The sequence below is a fragment of the Protopterus annectens genome, chromosome 10.part0 (assembly GCF_019279795.1).
Source record: "Protopterus annectens isolate FY-2018-M chromosome 10.part0, PAN1.0, whole genome shotgun sequence".
In the NCBI taxonomy this organism is placed as follows: domain Eukaryota; kingdom Metazoa; phylum Chordata; order Ceratodontiformes; family Protopteridae; genus Protopterus; species Protopterus annectens.
The window spans coordinates 649,146,145-649,173,817 of record NC_056744.1 but is presented as its reverse complement, the minus strand read 5'-3'; the positions used below and the strand labels follow the sequence as shown (position 1 = coordinate 649,173,817).

At 38.1% G+C, this 27,673-nt stretch overlaps 1 protein-coding gene across 5 annotated transcripts in view; it reads right to left on the bottom strand.

Annotated features, from left to right (window-relative positions):
• Positions 1-27,673, bottom strand: part of ACOT11 (acyl-CoA thioesterase 11) — a 506,836-nt gene that overhangs the window by 124,522 nt on the left and 354,641 nt on the right. For all 5 annotated transcript variants that reach the window (XM_044085489.1, XM_044085490.1, XM_044085491.1 and 2 more), the window contains one exon: positions 14,240-14,384. In XM_044085489.1, coding sequence (XP_043941424.1) covers positions 14,240-14,384 — 145 coding nt within the window. The remainder of the gene's footprint in view (positions 1-14,239; positions 14,385-27,673) is intronic.

Genomic DNA, 27,673 nt, shown 5'->3' with positions numbered 1-27,673 from the left:
AGGCTTTATAAAGGGATATCTAATTTTTAAAAAAATATATACCACAGATTTTGTTTATTCAAGTATTCTGTGATATGAAATAATGGATACTATAAATAGTTTTAAAATACATATATATTTTCTAGTATTTTTAATCTTTACTATTTTTTTTATTTTTTCTTCGTTGCTACTGTTTGTTTATAATCTACTTTGAATAGCCTCTGATACTATTTTAATAAGCAGGGCTATAATATGTATAGAAAGTATTCCAAAAATGTATGGTTTTAGTATGGGTAATACATCTTTAATGGTTTAAATTGATGCATCAGCTGACTAAGAGATTTTACTACTTAAACTGCATTTTATCATCTGTTCTTTATCTGATGAAGTTCGTATATGTAACGTACGAAAAGCGCTTCAGTTTATTGTAATAAACGGATTTCCTTCAATTTTGCGTGTCATACTTGTTGGATTTATGTCACGGGAATAGATGGTCAGGCTTCTAAAGATCCTCACAGATCAACAGGCTAGTAAGTACCTATGAACCTGTAATAGATACACAAGTTGTGACTACATCAGCTGATTTTTAAGAGAGCCCTTTGCAATGGGTGAACACTTGGGTATTTTTCTCAGCTACAGTCTCCGGGATTTGTTTCTTTTTATATCACAAGCTCATGTATAATACATGTACAGACTGTGTCATGCTGGAGAACAGCTATTCCAGGGCTCAGCAAGTGAACCCTACCCCAGAATTTCCATCTCTCAACCATTTTAACATGGGGAAAAAATCTGAGAGCAAACAAAATTAAACCTTTAACCATTACAGTGGGATCTTCTGCCACGATCTTCAGACAAAAGCCCCTCAGATAGAGAATAATGAAGAATAAAACTCATGAACTACAGACAGCACTCTCAAAAAATAACACATACACACTAATTTAGTTGATTTACAAGGAAACTTTCTAAAGTGGCCAACTGTTGGGATTTCCTCTTTTGCTATCCCCACCTCAGCAATATTTTTCATTTTGCTAAGCTCTCAAGAGCAAGCACGATCTGACTTCAACTGGTACATGCCACAACTTCACTCATCAAATCGGAAGGATATGCCTAGCCTCAACCACTCTCAGTCCAAGTTCTGTTCACTGAGCCAGCACAAACTTTAAGGCAAAAACACGCACTATACAAAAAAATTACAATGTTTTCTTACCTGACTTGTAGCAAAATACTTCCTGAAAACCATAAGACAGAGATTATCCAGGCACAGGGAGACAGGGGAAGGTAGGAAGCACTGTTTTATTGCAGATGAAGTATGGTCAGCACCTTTCTATTAGAGAAGGTTTCTGCAGGGGGTAAATATTTGAAAGAATCTAAAGCAGTGAAAATAAATCCTATGGGGCCAGAGCTGCGGGACAATTACCTAAAAACAAAGGCTGAGAAGGCTGAGTCCTGTACCACTGAATTATTAAGGATGACCAACACCTGGAATGCTACTTCAGGAAATAATGTGTGATGAAAGTATGAACCAACAACCAAACATCTATGGCAAAAATGTCTGCAATGCAGTAATTTTGGAAACACAAGCACTAGAAGTAGCTATGCCCCTGGTAGGGTGGTCGTTAGCAGCATTTTCCAATGGGTTGTTCCTCACCGGATGGCAAAATAGTGCAGTTAGCAATTCAGTTGGAAAGTATTTTTTTTTAACAACTGCAAGCCACTCTCACCCTGGAGAAAAGAAACCAACAGCTGTTCTATTCTCCTAAACTGAAAGAAAACCTGAGCTGGCAATGCACATTCAAGGTGTGAAAGAAAATCAAGAAAACGGAGACTTGCTCAACTACAACTATTATGCCATTTTGACAAGAAATATAGATTGGTCCTAATGGTCACCAATCCTTGTGAAATAGCAAACAGGGTTCCCTACAAATAAGGACATCCAGTGTGTGTGTGTGGGGGATACTGTGACAAGAGGTGATAACCACTAAAAGGAATGCTTTCCAGAAGTGAACTTCCACGCTGCAAAGCCTGACAGCTTGAATGAGGGATGGGCAAATCTGTTAATTAGGAAGTTCAAGTCCCAAGGAGGAGATGCATTCTTAACAAGCATGGAATGACACTGAACCACTTTAAGGAACTGCTTAATCAGCCAAGACCACAGTTCTGTCCTCTAAAAGGTCATGATAGGCAAAGATAACAGATACATGCACTGTGACCATGAAACATCAGAGACATATGGTTGAGATAATTCAGCATCACCTGCAAGGTGACATAATGAAGTAGCATAATATTTCTCCATCCAAATGGAAACCTTATTCCGCTTTGCTGAATATATCGGATGTGTGGAAAGTTTCCTGACAGCCTTGATCACTTCTGAGCCTGTTTACAAAAAGTCCATCAGGAAGAAGTAATCTAAGTGAGAAGCCATACCATGAGACAGAGTACGTAGTCGCCTCAGTAAGAAGGTGTATTTCATTGTCTTAGTCTAGCACAGTTGCCTTTACTGCTAAGGACGTCAGAACCTTAAGTCACACCCTTATCAGCCATCACAGGACAAGAAGGAGGAGTCTTGGTCTTACTAATACTACTTTTGCTAAGAAGCGGAGAATCAGAAGAAATGTAAGGAAAGACATATAGGAATCTTTCCTGTCAGGAGGGATGGGGGTGTCTCCATCATAAACTTTGCCTCAGCCTGCTGAAATGCGACGAACAAGGTAAGGATAATATTTATTTTCTGTTGTGAAAAGGTCAGTCCATGAAGTGATCTTGACAATCCCAAATCATCAGTTCTAGTCAGGACTGCAGCTGCAATTCAAGGAATCTGTTAGCCATTTCACTCCCCTTGTGATGTGAACCACTGTAAGGATGATGCCTGTGTCTATGCCCTACTGCTAGACCTACATCATCCTTCTGTACAGTAAGGGCAAGTTCATGCTGGTCTCACTACTGACTGATTGCTGGACAGCAACAGGAGAGAAGTTTGTCTCAGCTCCCTGTCAACAGCCTTCTAGGCAAGAAATATTACCAACAGCTCCAGATAGTTTGTGCGGAGTGTCTGTCCTGTCACGTCCATTTCCTTGAGCTACAGAAAAGCTGAGGCAGCCTACCCATCCCAAAAATGAAATATCATCAAAACTGTTGGATCGGTCCTACTGTAAAAGAGGAAAGTCCACAGTGAGACTGGTGAGAACTGATCATGTCTCTAACTTTACTAATAAGGATCAAATTCCAGAAGTTCCATGAGTGTGTGGTGCCTCAGCAACCAGTAGCATCTCACTATCCATTGCAGCACTGATGCCACTAGGCATGCAAGGGGCAGAGTAAAGGTGAAACCTACAAAATACATGGAGGGAAGGGGCTGGGCTTCCCTCCCCACTGGATCATAAATTAAACTTATGTACTTACTATAATGCTAGATCCATGTTGTCTTGGTTTTTGTCTAGTTTAACCTTTGAGTTAATTGCTCTGACCAGATAACACCTTGGCACTTTTCAAAAGCACTGGATCCAGGGCTCTGACTCCTTCCCCACCCACAAATCCATATGTTGCCCAGAATACCTCAGATCAAGTTGGTCTGCTGATAAAAATAAGATGCATCTAACAATCAAAACAAAACTACCCCTAACTAACACGGTGGACCAAACGGCTGGTAATTAATAAGAGGAACAGAAACTACCAATATTCAAGGGACTTGAACATAGTGCACTAACTGCAATAAAATCTAAGTATCTGACCAAATGTCTTACTGCTACAGAGACCATGAATGATTTAATGCACTATGCAATACTTCTTCAAATGTGAAGTTTACACTCATGGAGGCAGTTCATGGTCATGGGTTGTGCACTGAAACAGTAGCACAAACTGACAGATCTGTGTTGGCTAGTCACTAAAAATTCTACCTATAACTAAGCAAAACTGCAATTAAAGAATGAAACCACAGTCTTCCATGGCCTGGACTGTGGTGGATATTATTTTCATGGAAAACAAAATCTATCTGCCCAAAATGTTCCTATTGCTGTAGCTGTACAGAGATTTAAATCACAAGATCATTTTTAGGTGAGGGTCATACAAGAACCGATAGCTACTGAGTGCAGATGAACCACCATCTATAAAAGAAAAAAGTCTGCAGGTGTTCACAAAGAATGTGAGGAAAGTCTTCAATGGAATGGAACATGGTGGACTTGAGTAAATTCCGGAATGACACACCTGCTCAGTAATATAAACTGCAAATCACTAATTCTTCAAGTGAGGTCCATTATGATAAATGCGGGAATGTAACCTGGAAAGATGGAGTCAACCCTTAAAACAGGACTGTGACAAATTCTATGCAAGTGGTAATACGGTAAAGTTTGCCAACGAATACTACATCATCTGCATTTTTAACTCTTGTCCACTCCCTCCATGTTCCTTCCTGTGCTGCTAGTGTCAGACACCCACATAATGCACGGAACGGGGAAACAGCGAAATGGGATCACATTTTCTGGTTATGACTAAAGTGAGTCAACTTTAAAAATTTTTTCCAGAAAACACTGAATTAGATATTTAACAGGAAAACTGAGTTAGCAAATTATATTATTCTACTGAATTATGATTGGAAGTCTGCTAAACCAAGATTTGTATTTATTTATTTTTATTTTACATTTGTTAACCAGGCTAGTCTAGCTGGATATATTTCCATTTTCAGTAGAGGCCCGGGGAGAAAAGCTCCAACAAGATAGAAAAATTAAAAATATCGTTACATGATAAATGAAAGGATTAATAAAAAAATACAAGTAATTATTACATATTAAAGATATTCACACTTGAAAAAGCAACAGTAAAAATATTTACACTTGAAAAAGCAATAATAAAAATGTAGCACAGTAAGATTCATAAGGAATTTTTCACATCAAGTAGAAAGATTTCAGCAGTATGTTGATTAGAGTTTAAACAGTACCAGCCTTGCTTACATGAATAAGCATTAAAATGTTTGGAAGTTTGTTTGGAAGATGAAGAAACAGTGGTGGAAGAGGATGGTTAGTCAGGGTTACTACAAGGGCATAACCAGTGCGTTTTGAGGTGTTTTTTGAGTTTTTGTTTAAAGAGAGGCAAGGATGCGATTAGAGTTAGTTCATTGGGTAGCAGGTTCCAGTTTTTTCCCGCTGCGTTAGTAAACAGAGAGCCACCAGCCATGTTGTTAGACTTGGTTATGCTAGCAAGGAGTTTGCTAGAAGAACGTAGGGAATTCAGATTTTTATAGGGGATTAAGAGATTGGAGAGTATAGGGGTGGTGTTGGGTTGGTAAAATATCTTGTGGGCAATTGTAAGTTGGGAGATTATCATTTTGGAATTCAAGCCAGTCTAGTTGCCAAAGATTCAGACAGTGGTGGGTTGTAAAGGGATTGCCAGTGGAGAATCTGGCGATGTTATTGTAGGAAGTTGCTAGTTTGTTAAGGTTATTTTTCTTTAGGTTGGTATAAATAGGTGAGGCGTACAGAACAGTAGAGATTAGATGGGAGTGAGCAATCTTGATTCTGGCTGCTGGGGTTAGGAAAGGTTTTATTCTATATAAGGAGCCTATTTTTCTGTTGACTGTTTTAATGGTGTTATTTATATGGTAATCAAATGTAAGGTTATTGTCAATGGTTATTCCTAACAGTTTAGTGGTAGAGTCAGGGAATATAATAGTGCCATTATTTGAAGAGACTGAGAAATCTACCGGGGAGGACTTGGTAGTGGGGGAAGGAGTTTGGTTTTTTTTGGCATTAAGAAGGAGGCAGCGTTTTGTAAACCATGTTTCTACAGTGTTAAAAACATTTGAGTAAGAGAATATAGTTCTGATGGAGAGTATGCTGAGCATATTAGCGTAGAATCATCTGCATATTAAATGCAGGTGGCTTGAGGAATTACTACATGGAGGTCACTGATAAATAATGAGAAAAGAAGTGGTCCAAGAATAGAGCCCTGAGGGACCCCGATGGTGACTGGCAGAAAGGATGAAATTTGATTTTCCCAGAGAACTGCCTGTTGCTGAGGTAGGATCTGAACCATTTAACAGCATGAGAGTCAAAGGAAAGGGATTCAAGAATATTGATTAAGAGCATGTGGTTTACCATGTCGAAAGTTTTTGAGAGGTCAATAAAGAGTGCAGATGAGAGGATGTTTTTATTGCGGTTTCTATTGATGGTATCTGTAAAGGATAAAAGAGCATTAGTGGTACTATGTGATGGCCTAAAGCCATGTTGGCAGTTTGCTATTATGTTATGTTGAGATAGATGATGTAAAAGTTGTTGGTGAATGCATTTTTCCATAATTTTTGCTAAGGGTGATAAGAGAGCTATTGGCCAATAGTTAGAGTAGTCATTTGAGTTCCCACCTTTATGTAGGGGGATAATGTGGGAGATTTTCCAAATATCTGGAACGGTTCCCTCTTTGATTGTCCTATTTATAAGGATGGATATAGGGTAGGCAATTACTTTGGCTGCTTTTTGGAGATATTGTGATGGTAGCAGAAGGAGTACATGGCTTGAGTTTTTGAATGAATTTATAGATGAGAGTAGTACAGATGGGTTGTAGTTTGAATGTAGGTAGAGAGCCTGGTGTGGTGGTGGGAAGGCTTGAGCTGGCTGGGATAAGTTGACTAGCTAGAGATTGTATGGTCGCAGTGAAGAAAGAATTAAAGGTATTGGCAGTTTGATGGGGGGGTATTTGAATCTGCATCGAGTGGTGTGGGTGTTCGAGAGTGTCCTGGGGAAAGGAGTTTATTGATACTAGACCAGAACTTCTGAGGATTATTTTGGTGAGTTTGCTGCAGTTTACAGTAGTAGTTCTTTTTATCTGTAAGTATTGCCTTTTTTGTACTATTTCTCAGCTGCCTAAAATTTAGTTCATCAGAGATATTTCTGTTAGCTCTCCACTTAGCCCAAGCTTTGTTCCTAAGCAAAATTTGATGTCTGGTTTCTATAGAAAGCCATGGGGCTGGGCTGGACTTCATTCTGATGGACCGTTTAGGTGCATGCCTATCCAGGATAGATAAGAATTTAGAGTTAAGATACTTTACAGCCTCTTCAAGTGGAAGGGTTTTTAAAAGGTTCCAGTCACAGGCACTAAGTTCAGTTTGAACGTGCTATCCTAAAGGTGGGGAGGTTGGGAAGATCCTTCTTTTCTCTTATGATGTAGGTCAAAAAATGATCACTTACATCATCTGGCAGCACTCCTACCTTTATAAGATTGTTTCTGTTTATGAGTATCCAGTCTAAGGTGCTCTCTTTTTTATTTGGTTTGTTAATTCTGGTTGTACAGGTTATGGTTTGGCTAAAGCCATGGAGGTTAATATGAGAGGTAGGATTTTCAGCACCAACACTTTCCAGTCAATATTAAAGTCACCTAGTATTATTGTTTCTTGGGGGTAAGGAGAAGACACCCAGCTTAGTATAGCCTGTATTGTAGTGATATTATTTCCGGGTGGTAAGTAAATATAGATAATGTATAAAGATTTGTTTGTGTTGATTTGAAGTTTGGTAATGAGGACTTCTGCGTTACTATCCTGGGTTGGATTATATGGTAGGGTGGAGATATGAAGTCCATCTTTAAATAGAACTACTACTCCAACCCCTTAGATACCATAAAGCATTATTGTCTACTCCTATATGTGGTGAAGAATGCAATAAAAAGGAAGTGGAAGTCAGGAATAGAGCCATATTGTTAGGAAATTACAGACATGATGAGTAAAACAAATGGCCCAAAGAAGGTGAGGACCTCAGGTTTAAAAAAAAAAAAAAGTCCAATATAGAAATAAAGGAATGAAACAGGAAAACAATGAGGCACGAAGTCAGTGGTCAGCTACTAAACCACCGAACAAAATAACTACATAAAAAAGTTGCACAAAACTAATGGAAACCAGCAGATATACGATAGATAAGGGATAAATGTCTGTTATAGCTTTGAAACTAATGAATGTTACATACTGAAGTGAATAAGAGAATTATTAAATATTAATGTTCTTTGGAGTATGTTGGAAATGTTTCATTTCATAGAAACTAAATAAAGTGAAATAGATATTCAATTTCCACTATTCCCGTACAGATAAACTTCCTTTCATTCATCACAATATTAAAATTACTGTCAAAATTTTAACATTTTATTTCTCTCTCACTTTAAACTTTCCCATTCCAGCATATTCCTTTTTCTGTATTATCTCTGAAATACTTATTTATCCTCAAACATCACCCACTGTAACACATTTTTTTCAAGTACAAAGAATTTATTTTGTGCACTGCCACAACTATGTTGCTGTTCTGTTCCATTGCAACTTTCTCCTACTCACCATACCACTCTTCCTTTCCAAAATGTTAACTGTTCCTTTTTTCTTCTTAAATTTCATCCAGTGCCTTTAACTTTATCAGACGCTTCTTTGATGATGTTCTTCTCATTTTAATTCAATACAATGTTTTTAAGAAATTTATTTTTTGTCCCTTTCAAAAAAAAAATAATAAATAAATAAATAAAATAAACATTTTTATCTCTAGAGTACAACCGACTACTGAACTATATTCAGCAACAAACTCTTCCTTTTTACCACATTATGATCTGCTTTCATGAGGTCTTTATTACCACATTTAAAACAACTTTAGTTGTTTTTCATAAAATAAGTTGCAGTTTTTGGGTCTCTAAAATGGTATTAGGAAAGGTGTTCTACAACTTTATTCTCCCCTGACAAAATTACCCCCCCCCCCCCAAGTCCAGAATCCATTCTAACTGAATAGTGGCCACACATTTTCTATTACATTTCGTTTATTCTTTACTCAGGTTTAACATCCTCCTCTAGCAATGCTTCAGTCTTAAAGACCACGGACATACATTTGCTTGGAGCACAAAAGCTTGCTCTGTAAGTTCTTTTACTTGTATGTCATATTTTTGTGACTACAGCTATTTTAGACTTGTTGACTACAGGCCTGCTCTGTGTTTTAAAACTCACTAATGTAAATGCTGCAGCACTGCATTTGTACTACTGTGCTAGAGTGAATGCAGATGTGGTAGTCTTAACAGTTTGTGTTTATATTGTTTGAGTTTCTCTTTCTGTCCTCTCTAAAATACCTCCATCTATCTTTTGTGTGCTAAACCCCATATTTGGTAACAATTTTTATTATATTTTTTCTCCTCAGCTATCAGTCAAGTTTGTCTTTTTCATCTCCATACTGACAGTGCACTGTTAAAAGTCCTGCATGCTGCATTAAACGGTTGCAATGGAACTTGCTCATCACACAGATCTGTTCTCTTACCTTGCAGTATCTCCTTATCTGCAAAGTATGTTGGCTTAGTTTTTACATTTTACAATATACTTACTTAAGGCATTATCTACTGTACTCTCTAGCAAGTTGGTATGCTGTAAAGTAACTTGGTAGCAAGGAACCCCCCCCCCTTCTTAACAGACTGCCTGTTAGTTTCAACAAACTTATGTCTATCACAAGCTGGACTCTGTGTTAAGATATTTCTTACCCAGACTAAGTTATTTCTTACCTGATAGTACTACACAACCAAACCTCTTATTCTTACTATGTTAAAATAAATGCTAACTCAGTTTTCTTCTGTTAAAGCCTGTGTTTTATTTTATTATTTATTTATTTTATATTTCTTTACTGGGTTTGTCCGACTGGACTACAAATGCCCATTTTCAGCGGAGGCCCAAGGAGAAAAGCTCCAACAGAAAATAAAAATTTTACATATTAAATACATATAGAAATACATTAATCAGTACCACAGATTACTGCATTACCGTACCACACATTACATTCATCAGTACCACACATTATCGCATTACAGTGTCATACATTAAACTGTGCAAGTGAAATACATAGAAATACATTCATCAGAGGGATACATTCATAATTACATATTATATACATAATAGTGCAATAATTACATAGCTGAAATATTTTACTATTTATGTTTGTACAGTGATGTACCAAGAGGAGAAGATAAAGTTGTAAGTTATTTTATTGAAGGGAAGGAAGAGAGAAGAGAAGTAGAAGGTTATAGGGGAGTGTTTATGGGGGATAATTACATTGGCAAGTCCATTTTTCATTAAGGTATTTTTTTGTAGCAGTTTTGAATTGATTGGGGTGTTCAAGGGATCTTATATCTAGTGGTAGGCTATTCCAGGCCTTGGAAGGGTTAAAGCTATAGACTAGGTGACCCATTTTGGTCCTTTTTTTGTAGCTTTTTAGTAGGCCGTGTTCAGAACTGCGGAGTAATTTAGTGGGTAGGTAATGAGAGATTAGATAGTTGGACAGAAAGAGGGTTTGTAGAGAATGGAATGAATTATTTGAAACTGATTATAGCGAACTGACATAGCCTTATTCTGTTAGAGTTTTTAGTGATTGTGCTGGACTCTGGGCTTGGCTTCTACTTGCTCCGTTCACTCTCCTCCCACCCCCATTCTCACCCACCCCCCCATTTCATTTCCTTTATAGCTAATAAATAATAAAATAAAACACAGGCTTTAACAGAAGAAAACTGAGTTAGCATACTCGCATCCAGCAAACCCCCCCCCCCTCCCAGACAGGCACACCTATCTTCCCTGCTTGTGCAGCCTAATACCAGAGGTACAAATCAAATTCATGTCACCTGGGCCATAGCCTGGACTTTATCCTCTACATCACTGAAGCAGGCCATGGTTTTCCTTGTCTTTACTGTAACAGGTCATGGATGAAACGCACACAATTTTAGCAGCAGCAAAAGTAAGCCATTGCAAACTTTTATTTCATGACCACTGATCAGATCTTGCTCAAAAGCGAACATCCCATTATAATGTCACCGTACAAGCAGATTATTCAATGGTATCGTCCAGGAAAAGTGCACTTCTTATAAGAAAACAAAGGGCCTTCTAATATACTACACCCTGAACATGCAACTCCTTATCAACAATTTAAGAACCAGAATTAACTGCAATTTATTCAAAGCAAGTTTCCACAGCTAATACACAGGTTCTAAAATGAACAGCAATCACCTAACCATATTAATTTAATAGTAGAAACCTACTCATCAAGACAGATGCTGTAACTGCTTGTTCTTTACAGTCTACCTAAGCAACTCACAAAATAGTCATGATACATATTCTGAACATCTTGTTGCCTGAACAAAGTAATAATGCATGAAATAGATTTAGTTCTTTACCTGACAAATACTGAAATGATGTACTTCTCAATACACAGTGTACAAATGCAATGTAAATCATTACATTTTAATAATGGTCAAACAAACATCTCTTTTATGTGTCATTTCCTGATTCTAGACAAATAACGTATTACATTTTAATTTTACACAAACACTGTATTACACAACCAGTAATTATTCTACGGCTATAGATATGTCCATATGTTACTTTGTTCTTCTTTCGGCTTTTCCCGGCTAGGGGTCACCACAGCGAAACTCTGGTCCGCTAATGATTGGCAGTAGATTTTTACAGTGGCGAGGTGCCAGCTCGACGACCAACCTTCAACAAAGGCACGTCCATTAATGCATGTCTTTCGAACGCCACTCGATCGCGGGGAGGACATGCAGACTCCACACAGAAGGCATTCTGAGAATCGAATGGAAGAACCTCTTGCTGTGAGGCGAAAACGCTATCGCTGCACCACCGCGGCTTACTGTGTTGAACTTAAATTACGACATGATTTTTATGCTCATAAATTTCTAAATACCATTACTGTCATGAACAATTTGTTTAGTTAAAATCTAATGAAAACTTTAAAGACTATATATCAAGCCCGTTGACCCCATATTACAATTAAATAAATAAATTAAAGAAGGGGAAAAAAACTGCAGACACAAAGTATAACTAACTTCTTTTGTCTTTCTTGGTTCCCACTATGCCAGATGCTCCACACTCTGATTATCACAGCAGGGCATAACATATAACATAACATAAAATAAAGTATAAAATGGTCACAGAAGATGACTGCTAGCCTATTTAATTTGTCTAGTTCTTAAAGCAGGTGCACTGCAGCAGTTCCTTCCCTTCTGTACACTTCTTTACGCTACCAATTACCCTTTGGCCTATGGCAACTCCTCATATTTGTACAGGTACGCACTACGGTATTTCTAATCTGCATTAATACAGTTGTTTGATACATGCTGTACATATTTACTGACTTCTATTCTTTCCTTAATCTCTCCTAGCTTTTCTTTCTACAGACTTACATGTTGCTCTCTTTAAACTGTAAATTATCATTGTCATCTGTATTTAATTGCATCTTCCACATGCCATGCCACTGTTTCTGCTGCAAATAAACCGTACAAACATACTCCTGTCAACAATATTTATCGTCCTTAAGGTACACCATTACTCTACAAATTAATTGTCATACTCGTTGAAACTGTACAGATAAAGAACTGTAACCATCAGCTGAAATTTGTGAAGAATGCCTAACTAGCTCGGGTTTTTGGCTGAAAATCATCTAAGGACCAACCCACATAGCTAGCCAACAAAGTTAATAACTAAATTAACAAATAAGATCAGCTCTGTTCCCTCTCTGTCAAGGTCATACATTTTTCTAAACCCTCTCTTTCTTTCCTTCCCTCTTTTGCTCATTTTCAGATCTATTCATTCACAGTATCCTTTAATCATTTTGTCTATTCCAAACACATAGCATATCTTTAATTCTGGTTACAGACAGTGCATCTCCAGCCTTTCAATTATTTCAGCATACAGCCTCTCCACGATGCCCTTTACTATTTTGGCTGCCTTCTCTAGCACAGTTTCTTTGCTCTCACTCTTGCTCAGCAAATGACCTCTAGAAGAGAACAAAATACTTCAGGTGTGACCTCACCAGTAAACTATAAAGAAGAACATTAATTACCTTATGTCTGTACTTTATGTCCCTAAAGATGCATCCAGCATCCTATTGGCAGTGACCACTGTTTTTTTTTTTGGTGTATTCTCTCATAAGTTCCTCAGTCATGCAGCAGGTAAGGAAGGAGTAGGAAGATCAAGGTTCACAACAAATAGTTGCCTTACCTTCATGACAGGTTCAAAATTTGAAGCATGAGGACCAACTGTACCATGAGAACAACTGTACAAAGTTTTCATTTACACTTATTGCTCTCCCAACATAAATTAGTTTGGTTAAATCATTAAAGCTATTCTGCTATGTAAGGGATGTAGTAATAAATCTGGAAAATTCATAAAGTACAAAAATGCAGCATTTGTTTAGAGGCCTGCTGCAGTAATTTAACCGTTACACAATGCTTGTACTGAATATGGAATAATGAACCACGTGCTTTCCTAACTACTTGTTCCTCATCCCCACGTAAAAGATGATAAATATATCAGCTATGTTTCTGCCCACTTGGTCCACAGCGGAAGAGTGTCTGAATACCACTTGGCCCACAGCGGAAGAGTGTCTGAATACACAACCGACAATTAGAGCTTGACTTCTGACCTGAGGAATGGCTGAAGGCCAGCTCTTCTTCTTCTTTAGTGACCAGTGCAAGTTTATACGACATTGGAAGCTTTTCTCATCGCCAGAATGCATACCTCTACAGTACTGTGTGCTGTTAAAGGACACTTGTATATCAGCCTCTGCAATATGCCATGCATACAGACTGAAGAAATGGTAAACAGCTCATTAACTCTTGGTCTACTGCATCACTTCAAGCTGCATTACTGCTAAAGCATTTCTTTACTAAAGACTGTAGATACTATACAGTAGTGAAATGACACAGGGTGTCAGCTTTGAAGAGAAATGAAGGGGTAAATATGTGGTTAGATTAGCAAGGTATAATGTCAGCAAGGTGTCCAGGACTTTAAAATGAATTAAAAAAATATTACACTTAGAATAACCAATACTACAAACACTAAAGAACCTTAATAAATTGAAGAGATAATACTCTACTGAACCAAAGCACTAAAGGCAAGCATGCCACTGAGTGAGTCCCACAACCTACTACAACCTACTATGTGAAAAGTCAAACAGAAGTGTGAAAAATAAAACAATTAGTCTTGTGCAAATGTAAAAATATGTTAACTTGTTACAAAGAAATTTGTAAAAAAGAAAGATGAAGTCCTACTCTAGAAAAGACACAATTTTTATTATGCTAGATGACAAACTTTATTAGATTAACTGAATAGCAAAAACAGATCTGAATGCTCACAAAATATCAGAGAAAAGAAATGTTTTGTCATTAGCAATGACCACCAGCTGGCATCCAGCTTACTATAAAAAAAGACCTCCACTCTTTTAATCTAATTCAGCATACATCAGTAAACTTTTTTTTCAGTACTTACCCCTGGTTCTGGTTTAATTTGAGGCAGTGTGATTGGTTGCCCTTCTTTGTCCAGCACAATAAATGTCATAAAAGCACTGTTGAGGTGCCTTAGGCTGTCTTCACTTCCTTCCCGATAGGCATGTGCACAAACCCCAACTTCCATACTGCAAGAAAAAGCATATTATCAGGCTATGGAACCCTTGAATTCACCTTACATTTAGAACTATCAGTGGTTCTAAACAGAAGTACAGTAATGCAATTTATCTAGTTATCTATTAACTAGGAAGGTGGATTGCCCACAAGACTGTTTTCAGCCCTGACCAATGCATAATAAAGACTAATATTAAAAAATACTTGGGCAAACAAAAAAGTTATGTAGATATATGTAGTGGAGCATAAAAAAACAACATTTACACTTACTTACATATAAGAATCCTTTGGTAAGAAGCTCACTAATCATATGCAAAGACTAAAAGCATGTAAAAGACAACCATTCAGTAATAACTACATGCAGCACTCCAAGACAATATATCATTAAATATGCTATTCTGGAGGGCAGCAATGTAATGCATGTCTTATGTTTCCACACTGATTTATAACCTTCTGCTTGCATTATGTGAATGAACCTTAAATGTGTAGCTCTAAAGTATATTTTCAAATGAGGTAATCCTAAACCACCTTGTTCTATAGGTGGGAATCAACTTAACCCATTTATTGCTTCCCCTGTCCCTCACAAATAAATTCTTTGTTAATTACAGTCTACAACTTATCTTCTGGTTCATAAAAAATACACCTGACCTGCACATAAAACTAAAGGGACTAGAAACATTTTCAAAGCTTGTATTTTTACTTTTCATGTCTTTGATGAACAGCTTCCAGCTTCTCAATTTTTGTATTATCTTTTGTTCAGTCTCTTCCCATGTATCCTTAACTGCAGTAATAGACGTTTTTTAAATCGACACACCTAAATACTTCACTTTATCATGTCCCCATGAATATGAGTACTGCTGAAACAATTCATGTGTAACAGTTTACCACCACAGCCTTTATTTATCATTTATGTATATGCTGGAAAAAAACAAACTCTCAGAATGTTCCACAACACAAAAAAGCCTTCTCTCAGTTTATAGAGTGCAAAATAAAACCCTCTGTGACCCTACTCATAAAATCCCATTTGATTCCATAAATTGCCTTCCCTTCATCAAGACACACCGACAATATTGGTGTTTTCTTGCACTCTTCTTCCCTCTGGATCATCATTGTTCTATGAATGTTGTCAAATGTTTGCCTCCCCTCCACAAAATCATACTAAGCCATATCTATCAATTTGGACAACATCTTTGCCATTCTCTTAGCTAACAGAGACAAACACTTTATAATCATGGTTTCAATTTAAAATGGGACTACACGAAGCTGGATCTGAATGGTCTTTACCATCTTTGGGTAACAAAAGCAACTACAGCTTTCTTCCAAGTTGCCGGTACCTCCCCCTTCTAAGCTATTAATAAAAATATCAAGGGATTTGTTTAACATGTTCTTCCTTCCCAACTTCCAATGGAATAATGTTTGTTCCTGGAGACCTCACTACTGACTGATTACACATAATGATTTCTGCATTGTGTCTTACTATTTTACACATTACCATTTTTATCTCATTTCTTCTTGTCTTAACTATTAAATGCTGAGCCTCATTTGCTTCTAACCTTGGCATAATGTCTTTCAGAAAAACTTCTCTTTGTGCATTTTCATGGTTTACATATTCCTCTGATTTTTACAAAAGCTCATAAAATCTCTGAAATCTCTTTAAAATATATATATCTGGTCATTTTTCTTTTTATAGGCTCCATAAGTTAGAAAGCAAACCATTCTGCTAAAAGATTTTTGTGTTCTGGAGTCATTATCAAAGAAGAGATGCATCTTTCAAACCTCATGTATATTATCCAAATACTCCCTTATTCTTTTAGCACTTTGCAGTTACTCTTCTTGTTCTGTGAGATCCCTCTCATTCTGCAATAATTTAAACCCAGTCTACCCCTCTAAATAAATGCCATTACTTTTTCCCCATATCTGTCTCTTACTTCTATTGTGTTTTTAAATTCCATTTTGATTTTATCCCAGTCACTAACTATCCCTACTGTATTTCCACTACACTCTTGAATCATTTCCACTGCCAATTACTTAACTTCCTATATCTTTAACAGAAAAACAGGAAAAGTGACAGTGTCTCATTTTTACTTCATTACCTTTCACCTTCATCTTAGTGTTTTACTGGTGCAGGAGCCAAAATTATTCTATCATGTTAATAAAGAAGTGCAAAAAACAGAACACTAGATGTCTATGTGAATGGCAACCCAACTAGAACCCCCCCCCCTTTGCAATGTACTAAACAAATCTGACAGTGGTACACTGTGGGTTTTGGACAGAAGGGGAGGGGGTAATATGACTAAGTATTCACTGCAACCCAGGATAAGTAAGGTAGGAAATAAATGGGTAGAGGTAGGGAAATAATAGTGCAACAGTGAATATACTCAAAACATCTACAGTTATGATAATTTCCTATATAACTGTACTATGTTCATTGCATTGTTTGCAGCTGCACTGTTGCGGACTTTTCAGAAGATTCTCACAACTTATGGAACAGTGAGTGGTTTGCCCCCATGACGGTATGGGTTGTAACAGTCCTTGAGAGATGACCATGGCAAATCCTGCCCAGGCTCTAGTAGTGTTCAAGTTACAGTGTTTGAAGAAGGTCTGGACCAGGCAGCTGCTTCCAATATGTCTTGGATGTTGACACCCTAAGGAAGGCCATACTGGCTGCTGTTTTTCTTGGGGAGGGGGGCCTCACACGCCCTGCTACAGTTTTGTCATGGAAGGAATAAAAGAAAGTGATGCAGTGAACTAACAATTTTAAGATGGTCTTTTTTGAAACTGGGTTGTCCTCCGTACCTTTGTAGGTGAAGTATCAGTTGTCTGGCACATTAAGGGTATTGAAACTTCTTTTCCACTTGTTCTGTGGATTAGAGAATACAGAGAGTTAAACAGCCTAATTTACAGAAACTTCTGTCACCACCTTGGTCATGAAGGTGAGATTGTTATGGGGTGGAAAATAAAGGGTTGTTTGCATATGACAGCAACTCAGAAATTCTCCTAGCGAATGCAATGACCACAGACAGACTTCCAAGTGAAGTACTCGAGGGGGGTTACAGCTGCTGGCTGAAATGGTGGTTCTTTCTTAGGTTCAGGACACCTTTCAGGAACTGCTACACAAAAATCAGGGAATAAGGGGGATCCCAGGATAGGCATGCAGAAACAGCGGATACATGTACTTTTCAGTGTAGTATATGATAATCTTGCTTAGTAAAGTTATGACAGGTTTTTGAGGACAAAGGAGAAGACTGATTAGTGTCTGGGGCCTCTCCCTGGCACCAAAGGGAGAATATCTTCTATTTTTTTAGGTATGATTTCCCTTTATTTGGCTTCCAAACCTTCCTCCAAACAGCAATCACAGGCTTGTAAAATGTGCATAAGTGGGATGACTGCTAAATCCAGGCCATAAGCCTTCAAGTCTTCAGGCTGGAGTGTGTTAGTGAACTCTTATTTTTATTCAAGAAATCCACAAACTGAGGCAGTGGAACAGGGTCCATCCTTATACTTATGGCTGGCTTAAACGGGTGCTATGAGAAGCACCATCTACTTTATATTCTGGATTACCCCGAGGAGAAGAGGGATGGGAGAAAAGGCATATAGAAAAAGGCCCGTCTAACTCAGAAAGTGTCTGTTCCAGGCTTCTGTTGTCTGTGTCCTAGTACAAATGATTAGTTATATGTTTTCTAGAGAAACAAAAAAGGTTTATTTCTGGCACATACCATCTATGAACCAAATCCAGAAATGTGTTCCTGTTCAACATTCATTTGTGAAGGCATGTTTTTGTTCTGTTCAGCTGCTCTCTCAGGATATTCTCCTGATATAAAAGATAAGATGCAGGGCCAGACCTGATTTCATAAGCCAAGTTTTATGCCTCTATGGCCAGCCTGCACAAGAAGTAAATGTGGAATGTCCGCTACTTGCTGATGCACCACATGACAATTGCACTGTCAATGAACATATGAAAGGTCTCTGGCTGCCAGATCCATTAGAGGTCTTTCATGGCTAAACCTAGAGTCATCAACACTTTGATATTAATGTACTTCTTCCCTTCAGCCTCAAGACAGATATTCTGAAATCTACGTTTCTCTTAATGGGCCATCCAAGCTATACCTGAGGAATATGAGCAAAGTATCTGGGTGTTCAGGCCTGGCTTGAATGGGACTCCCTGATCTGAGGTTTATCTGCTGCATCCACCACAAAAGCTCTTCTTTGACACACAGCAACATGGAATGAGGCACTGAAGGGAATGGGCATGCTGGCACCATCTGTTCTGCAGGTACCAATACAGTTTTCTCATATGAAATTTTCCAAGAGGGCCATCCATGTACCCAAAGGTACTGAGGAATTCCTGGGCTGTAATTAGATTTTGTTGTTTCATGGAAGTAAAACAGGAAAACAAAAAAAGCACATTCTTTGAGGACAGGACAAGAATGCTCCTTGACTGCCAGGGTCCACAAGATCTCCCAGAGAATGGGATTTGTTGGGACTATCAGCTGTTTTTTGGGCAGGTTCTGGAAGAGTACAGAATACAGAAGTAGGCCAGTGTGAATGGCAGAGCAGTCTCTCAAATCAGTCAGTCATCTAAGTACGGCTAAATGTGGATGCCTTTGATTCCGCAACAGGCAATTACTGGGGTTAGGTACTTTATAAATACCTTAGGTGCAGCAGATAAACCAGAGGGCAAGGATATAAGCTGGTAGTGATTGACATATACTTTGAATCTCAGGTACTGCCTGCATCACCTGACTACGGGTATGTTGAGGTAAGCATCCTTTTCTATCCTAATTATGAACGCTTGAGGGAAGAGGACAAGCAGTAGGGACTGCAAGGTTACTATTTTGAACTTTTGCATATGTAGTATTTTTTTAAGTCTTGAGGAGTCTAATATTGGCTTACAAGGGTTTGTCTTTTCTTATTACGAGAAACAATCTTGAGTAAGTCCTGTGCCTTCTTTCTGCTCTGGTATTCTCTCTATATCCCCTGTCTTATAAATCCAATTAGTACAGATTTGATTAGATTATTTTGTTCTTTGGCACATGGCATGTCGTTGAGAACCATGGTCTTGTTATGAACTGGCACCAATATCCCTTTCTAACGATTCTTATGACTCGGGTATCTAGAGTGATGTCTCTTCAGAAATGTCCCCAGACAGCTCCCTATTCTTTGGGTGGGACAGGGTGGAGGAATTACAGAAAAAGTGAGTTGGGATAGGATCTCAGGAGTAAGGGAAGGGAAAAGGAGTCTGGAGTTGCAGCTTTTCCCTAGAGCTTTCTCAACCCAGGAGGGCCCTAAGGTTTCTCTTTTTGGTCAGGTTGCCATTTTTCTGAACCAGAACTTCTCTCCCCTTAGGCTGTTTACTTTTGTCTTACCTCAACGGTTTACTTTTTGTCTTACCTCAACTGAAAGGGCTAACTTTACTAGAGGCAATTCCTACTATGTGTATCGGGGCTGGAGGGGAAACCACTTCCTCACTTGCACAGTCTTCCCCTTTTTATTTAACCTTTTAAATTCCTGTTCAGCCAGAGCCGGAGGTGCAAGGAGTAGTTCCTTACTGGATGGGGCATTTAGTAGTTGTGTTTTCACAGTCTCTGGAAGAAACTATTTCCTTAATCAAACATGTCTCCAGTTGAAAGACCTAGTTGCTGCACCTACTGCAATATAGTCACATTTAATATAGTGCTTGCCAACCTGGGAAGATAGGCTGTAATGATCCAACACTTTATCTCTCTGGGTCTTGGATCAGCAGTTGGGTTCTTGTACACAAGTCCACAATCTTGTAGAGATAGCTGGGCTTCCTGTGAGCAGGGGGTTGTGAACTTTGCAGCAGTGATATAATTGTGAATGAATCCTCCACGGCTTTAATAAATGAAGGAACAGCTACAGATTTTAAATCCAGAAGTTGACTATCTTTTTCTTGGCATCAGAGTAATTCTCAGTGTCTCACTTGATGAAATCATTCATCTATTTGAAGGTATTTCCAAACAAGAGATCTTATGATGGGCAGGCACGGGATAAGTTGTCCTAGTGTCTGAGATACAGGACAGTAGGAAAGACATCTAGTTCACAGAAACCAATGCGTCTTCCTCCATGTCACAGGATTTGTTTGGATGGGGGGAGGGAATCCTCTACCATTTACCAAAACTTGGTAGGGTGCATAGAAAGGGTGAAGGAACAAGCTACAAGCTAACATTGCCCCTCGGGGGTTACGGGTTCTGGTAGAACTGAATGTTAAACTTGGCAAGACTTTTCGAAAACAATGGGCTGACATACAACAGGCGGCTTCTGTCATGTTTGTTAAAGCCTTCGTTGAGCAATACAACTCATTAATAAACATCAAGGTGAAGAGTAAACAGAATTTTGTGCTTGCAGTCTGTGTATAAGACAGAAAATATTCATTGCCAGTTGTTGCAAGAATTGTCTAAGCCCTTGGACAAACTTGAGGTGGAAATGAAGGAATGCAAACTCAAAAAATTCCAGTGTGATCTCTAGGATTATGCCAATAATAGGCAGTTTTCTTGGAAACAATATCACAAGGCAGTTAGATTTGTTAAGGGAGATTGTGAAGATGGAACAACATAAAAAGAACAGAAAGAAAAGAGTTTGGGGTTCCATGGTGAAAAACAGTGATGCTTCTGTGTTCCTGACATCCTGACAGGACATTTCCAATATTATACAAAATACTGGATTTCTTAAAGAGGAAATACAGCTTTTAATCAGCAAATATATAAATATTTTCTTAAAAAGGCAATAATTTCTGTGTGGAAAGGTTCACCTGTGTGAACTTTTCTGCCAGAAATGAAGCCTGAAGTTGACTGATGCTCCTTTGATGTCTCAGAGCTGCTTCCTCTTAAGCCGGCAAGAAAAGTACTGAACTTTTCTACACTCTGACTGCTGATTTCCCTCCAAGGGGGTAGACAAACAACAATCAGAGTGTAGCTGTGGGAAGGAGCCAGAGCATTGTGAAGTGGTTGTTGTATCTCAGGCAGGTTACAACCCATATAACCAAAATGCTACTGCAGCAGTGAGGAGGATGAAACATAAGCTCAATACAGCACACCAATCGCTACACACTGAATTTTGCCCCATTAGCAAGCATATCCCTGGAACTAGACTGGCTTTTCTCCACTCTCACCAGGAAAAAAAAGCCAGAATTCTAGAAATCAAGCAGTATATTATTTTTTTGGAACTTGTAAATATTTACTAGGCTAATAACCCTAAAGGGCCTTTTTAAGTCTTGCCATGCTTCCCAAATGTATGATGCCATTGATTGTACTGGGGATATAGCTTGTGTATGGGTGATCAAGCATTTATAAGCCTCTTCTAATAGGGACACAGGTTGCAGACTAGGTATAAGTTTACAATTACCCATCCGCTGATCCAAGTTGTGACTGAATAAGTGCAGAGATGAATACTGGTTCACATGTATGGGAAGCCCTTTTCCAGAGAAGGGGTAGTCTCTGAGACACATACCTATCCCTCCAGCATCTCTTATTTATGTTGCAGACAAGAATTAAGTCCCTAGATAGGGTGTTTTCAATGCTATTTGTGCAATAGGTCTTTATGGGTGGATCATAGGACGCTTTCAAAGCCAGGCATAGATTGTCTCTCAGTAGTATGTAGGAGACCAAGTAGAAGGATAACGCTTTGTAGGACATGTTGAATATACCATGCATTCTTTTTGTAAGGAACATCTGTGGACTCTGCAGTTGTTGCATATGCCTGGTCAGGTACATACCAAAGGGGGCATTGTATGCAATGACTAATCTAATGAGTGCCACAGACATCTTTGGACCTAGATGCCATGCACTTACTTATACGTTGCACAACATAGAATGAGTTCCTTAACACAGGAGACACATGATGGTCAAAGGCCAAGTCACTGTCTATAGGCATTCTCAAATCCCTGTCTGTCCATAAGGGTCAGTTCTCAGAGTTGTAATATCAATGTAGTAATTTTCATGGGTGGCTGTCTTTTTGAAAGATACTTTTATGCATTTTTTTGGTATTTATTTGCAGACCTTAGTCTGTATCAGACCTTCTTGGTGGATGTTTGTGTCTTTGGGAAATTCTATAACTGTACCTAGTCTGCAAAATTGGTCAGTCAGAAGCCTTTGACACTAGCCTTGACTTCAGAGAAGTAGATGCTAAAGGGGGGGGGGGGGCAGCTGCACCAAACATGGAGGACTCTACTAATGAATGTCCATTTTGTGGAAGTAAACTCACCTATCCTGACTTCGCATCTTAGAGCCAGTTGGCAATCCAGAAGTGATGGAGGGATTTATACCCAATTTCATGAGGCTTTGGCCTCAGAAAATGCACTGAGGACCTGTTCCCTAAAGACAGTTCAGAGAGCTGTAGTTGGGGGATATTTCTTGAAAGGTGCCGGGGAAGAAAGTGTGGTAAAACTGAAGCTGAATTTATTGGCCAGTAGTTTTGCTACATCCTGTGACTCATTATAGGTGTCGCCATTTATAATTAGTTCTGCACATTGTTGTGTACTGCCTTTGAGGTTTCAGACATAGCTAAAGAATGCCTTGTGATGTCTTTAGCCTGGGAGTCTACTTTTACCTCAGATTTGGCTTTGGTAAACCTAATTAGTCCCCTGAGCTGTTTACTTAGTTTGATGAGGCATTTCTTACTTTGCTGGACATTGCACTTCTTATTTTTGGCCATGATTTTCTTCCTTTTGTTACATAACATTTTGATGCTGGGAATCCAAAATGCCTTGCTTTTTTGTCCTGTGCTTATTTTGGGCAAGTATGTAATTACCTAATTAGCTATGTTCAACTTAAGTTTAGTACCCTTAATTTAGTGATATGTATAGGTATGCAATTATCTTCTGCTAGACTTAAGTTTAGAATTCGTAACTTAGTTTAATTTGTAGTTACAGAACATTAGTATAGTATGTATAGACAAGCTATTATTATTTATTACGTCAGTAATATATGCCTGAAGTGTTGCAGTACTTTCCAGTGCCAATCTGCTAGAATCTTGTCTCAGCTTTTTAAACTAGTATATTCTGATACACTGTAATGACATACTACACAAATATGGACTGGATTCACATTTAAATTGTTGTTCTACTGAACAATACTGATATAATTACTCAGCAAGGCTATATATCTGTATTTCCATTGTCAGCTCCAATGTGCATGCTTCAAAAGTCAAAGTAAACTTTATTGTCATACAGATCAACACAAAGGAAAAGTGCGCATCACTCCATGAAATTTAGATACTCAGGCTCGAACCATAAAAATTACAGTTTACAGAAGGAAGACAGACTAAATTAATAATAATTTAAAAATACTAAAAATAGAAATCAAAATAAGATACTTAAAATAAATACAGAAGAAAAAAAAAGTGAAAGCTTTTTGCAGCAGAAACAAAAACAAGTACAACAGGAACAGACTTATTAGAAATATAAGGATATATAACAAACAGTACTATAAATAAAGAGGCACACATATTAAAAAAAAAAAAAAAAAAAAAAAAACGTACCCACCACCAAAATATGCCATAAACTTACAGGTTACAGTTTTCATGGTGCAGAGAGAGACACATGTAAAGTGAGGTAAGTAGAGAGTTCAGTTCAAAGTGTTGATTAATATAGCAATAACCGACAATGTGGGTGTGGTTTAGTCATGAGAGCGAAGCTCGAATGATTAAACAAAGTCAACTGTTGGTAAATTTACAATATCCCACAGCATGGATTCAGTTATTGCCATTATACAATGACATTATTTAAGAAAAAAATTACTTACTTTTCTTAAATAATGTCTTTGTATAATGGCATTGTAGTGTTCTTCTGCATTGTTTCCTCAGTTCTCCTGCTTTGTTGATATAGTGCGTATGCATATTGGACGGGGGGGGGGGGGGCTGTGAAGTTCATTTGCACTTGATTTTGCATTTCATTCACTCTTTATTCATATTTTATTTTTTTCTTCTTCTTATGCAAGTATTCACATAAGGAAGCATGCAGTGAGTTTACATCCACTAAAGAATTTAGAAGTACATTGTGCAGATATAACAGAGATATAAATAAAAATACAAAATTCCAATTAACTGCTTAATTTATTTTAACATTAAACATCAGATTAAGCAAGCAATGAAATAATCAGATGTACTGCTTTGCAGCTGTCATTTTCCTTCAAATGCCATTCAGTCATTAAGATAAATTGTAGTTCCAAATTTTAATTAGTTTGTTTGTTTAATCAATACTGATTGCGGTGAGATCTGCAGTGGGAGTGACAGATGCATTTAAGGTGGAGGTGGGATTATATCAATGATCAGCTCTGAGCCCTTTCTTATTTGCAGTGGTGATGGACAGGTTGACAGACGAGATCAGACAGAAGTCCTCGTGGACTATGATGTTTGCAGATGACATTGTGATCTGTAGTGAGAGTAGGGAGCAGGTGGAGGAGACCCTGGAAAGGTGGAGATATGCCCTAGAGAGGAGAAGAATGAAGGTCAGCAGGACTAAGACAGAATATATGTGTGTGAATGAGAGAAGAATGAAGGTCAGCAGGACTAAGACAGAATATATGTGTGTGAATGAGAGGGAGGATAGAGGAATGGTGAAGATACAAGGAGTAGAGGTGGTGAAGGTGGATGAGTTTAAATACTTGGGATCAACAGTTCAGAGTAATGGTGAGTGTGGAAGAGAGGTGAATAAGTGAGTACAGGCAGGGTGGAGTGAGAGGAGAAGAGTATCAGGAGTGATTTGTGACAGACGAGTACCTGTAAGAGTGAAAGGGAAGGTCTACAAGAGGGTAGTGAGACCAGCTATGTTATAAGGGTTGGAGACAGTGGCACTGACAAAAAGGTAGGAGTCAGAGCTGGATGTGGCAGAGTTAAAGTTGTTAAGATTTGTACTGGGTGTGACAAGGGTAGACAGGATTAGGAATAAGTATATTAGAGGGTCAGCCCAGGTTGGACGGTTTGGAGACAAAGCCAGAGAGGCGAGATTGCGTTGGTATGGACATGTGCTAAGGAGGGATGTTGGGTATATTGGGAAAATGATGTTAAGGATGAAACTGCCAGGTAAGAGGAAAAGAGGAAGGCCTAAGATAAGGTTTATGGATGTGGTGAGAGAGAACATGCAGGTGGTTGGTTTGACAGAGCAAGATGCAGAGGGCAGGAAGAAATGGAAACAGCTGATCCGCTGTGGCAATCCCTAATGGGAACAGCCGAAAGAAAAAGAAGAAGTTTGTTTAATCAATATAAGTGTTTTATCATTCGTTATGTGCATTTGCCTACTTTAGTGATATGGAAAAAAAAAGTCTGGTCGCTCAATGATACTTTAGCAGCCTTATTTTTATCACTGGCATATTCTCAATTTACAACAGGCATGCTGGTTGGGTTGACCAATCAACTTGTTACTTTTTGAATGTTAATGGATAATCACTGTATAATGACTTTTCTCTTACTGTTGATATGTTAGGCCTGGTTTTGTCTGAAAAAGGTCTTCCTACTCTGTTAACAAATGTAAAAATAAACAAGCTAATTTATAAATAAACAGCTAGAGTATGGTCCTTCCATTACCTCATGTTCATCTGTCCAAAATGTTAAAAACATCCAAATACTACTGATCCAAGATGCAAGTTTTTTTCTCCTCTCCAAGATATGACCATCACTGTACTCAGAGCCAGAAAACTGGCTGCTGAAAAAAAAGCTGATCCCTTATTTTGAATGTTCTTTTATTCAAAATCCTTAAATTGGACAACTCTGCCAATCTTGCTTTCAAACTGCATTCCAGAATCACAATCTACTTCCTCAGATCACAAACAGACAACAAACCCCTTTCTCCTAAAATCCTCAGACTCCCTCAAAGCCTTAGACTATGCCTTCTCAATATTTGGCCCCAAATTCTGTGATGGCCTTTGTACAGACATCTGAAACTCAGATTCCATCCTTAAATTCTGATCCAAGATAAAACATTACTAGGAAAAAGAAACAGAACACCAACTACCACAAGATAATGGCTGTAAGTAATAATCCTGATGATCTTATTGAAATTGCTGAAACTACTGAACAATTTAACTGGACAGAGATGAATGTGAATGCATTAATTTCACGTGTTACTGTTAAAGACAACCCTCTTTTGACCGAGTTTGTACCTATTGTGGGCGATGAAGTTTCTCTTGATTTTTTGGCACTGAAGAGTGATTTGTTAATGTTGGAGAGAGACTTGTGTAAATTAAAGAGGGTACAATATGAAAGGTTTCATTTGCAGTTATGTCTGGTGGAGCAGATTGTACCTCGTGGACTGAGGGTAATGAAAATGCCAGCACAGACTGACTGTGATCCAGTTTTATTGTCTGAATGGAAACAGTTGAATATATCTACTAGTATGGATTACTTGAGATTGTCAATTTCTTCAGTGACTAGGAATGAAGCTGAAATACTAAATGTAATTAAAACTAAATATTTGACTCTCTGCTCCAAGTATCGCTCGATAGTTCTGAGTAAACCATTGACTGATACATTAGATAATGTTTCTGCTTATGGCAGACAGTTATTACAAACTAAAATGAATAAAGTAATTTGTGATCGTAAAGATTTTTCAAATGGTAACATTTTTACTTGGCCACGTGATAATATAGACCAATCACAATGTATGCATACACAACAGCGTAACGTGATGCATCAGAAGCGAGTTGAAGAACGTATGGAAGCTACGAGTGATGTTACAACTATGAACTCTTCATCTTTTGTAAGTACCAATAAATTGACTGAAGCGCTATTAGATACTGCTTTAAATACACCAGTTTCTGTTGACAATGTAGTTAAAATGAACAGAAAAGTGTTAACTACAATGGCTGATGTGCATAGATCTGAGGACGCTATTTTTTCATCTTTAGCATCTCCAAATGAACATAATGATGTGTTAACTGAGCATGCAACTGGTAATAACTGTAATGCGAGTGATTTAAACAAGAAAGGTCTCACTTTTCCACTCCCTATAACAGTGAGATCTATAAGTCGAGTGAGGGGAGGCTCGCAAGTTGTGCAACAGAGAGGAAGAAGTGTAACAAGGCACAAACGGAAAGTGGGAGAAGGACATGAGAGCCTTTTAACGATAAAGAGGGCGTTTCAGAATGTGAGACATTAATATATAATTTGTCCACTTACGATTTGAATACTTATCAAAAGAATGTGTTAAGTAAGGGGTTGTCTTTTATACCCACTACAGATACACAAGTAACTGATATTGTTTTTGACATTAAAATGTTTACGCGTAATATTATGCTTAAATGCATGTTTAATGGAGTTCAAGATTCAGGTATGAATAAGTTTAAAAAACCAA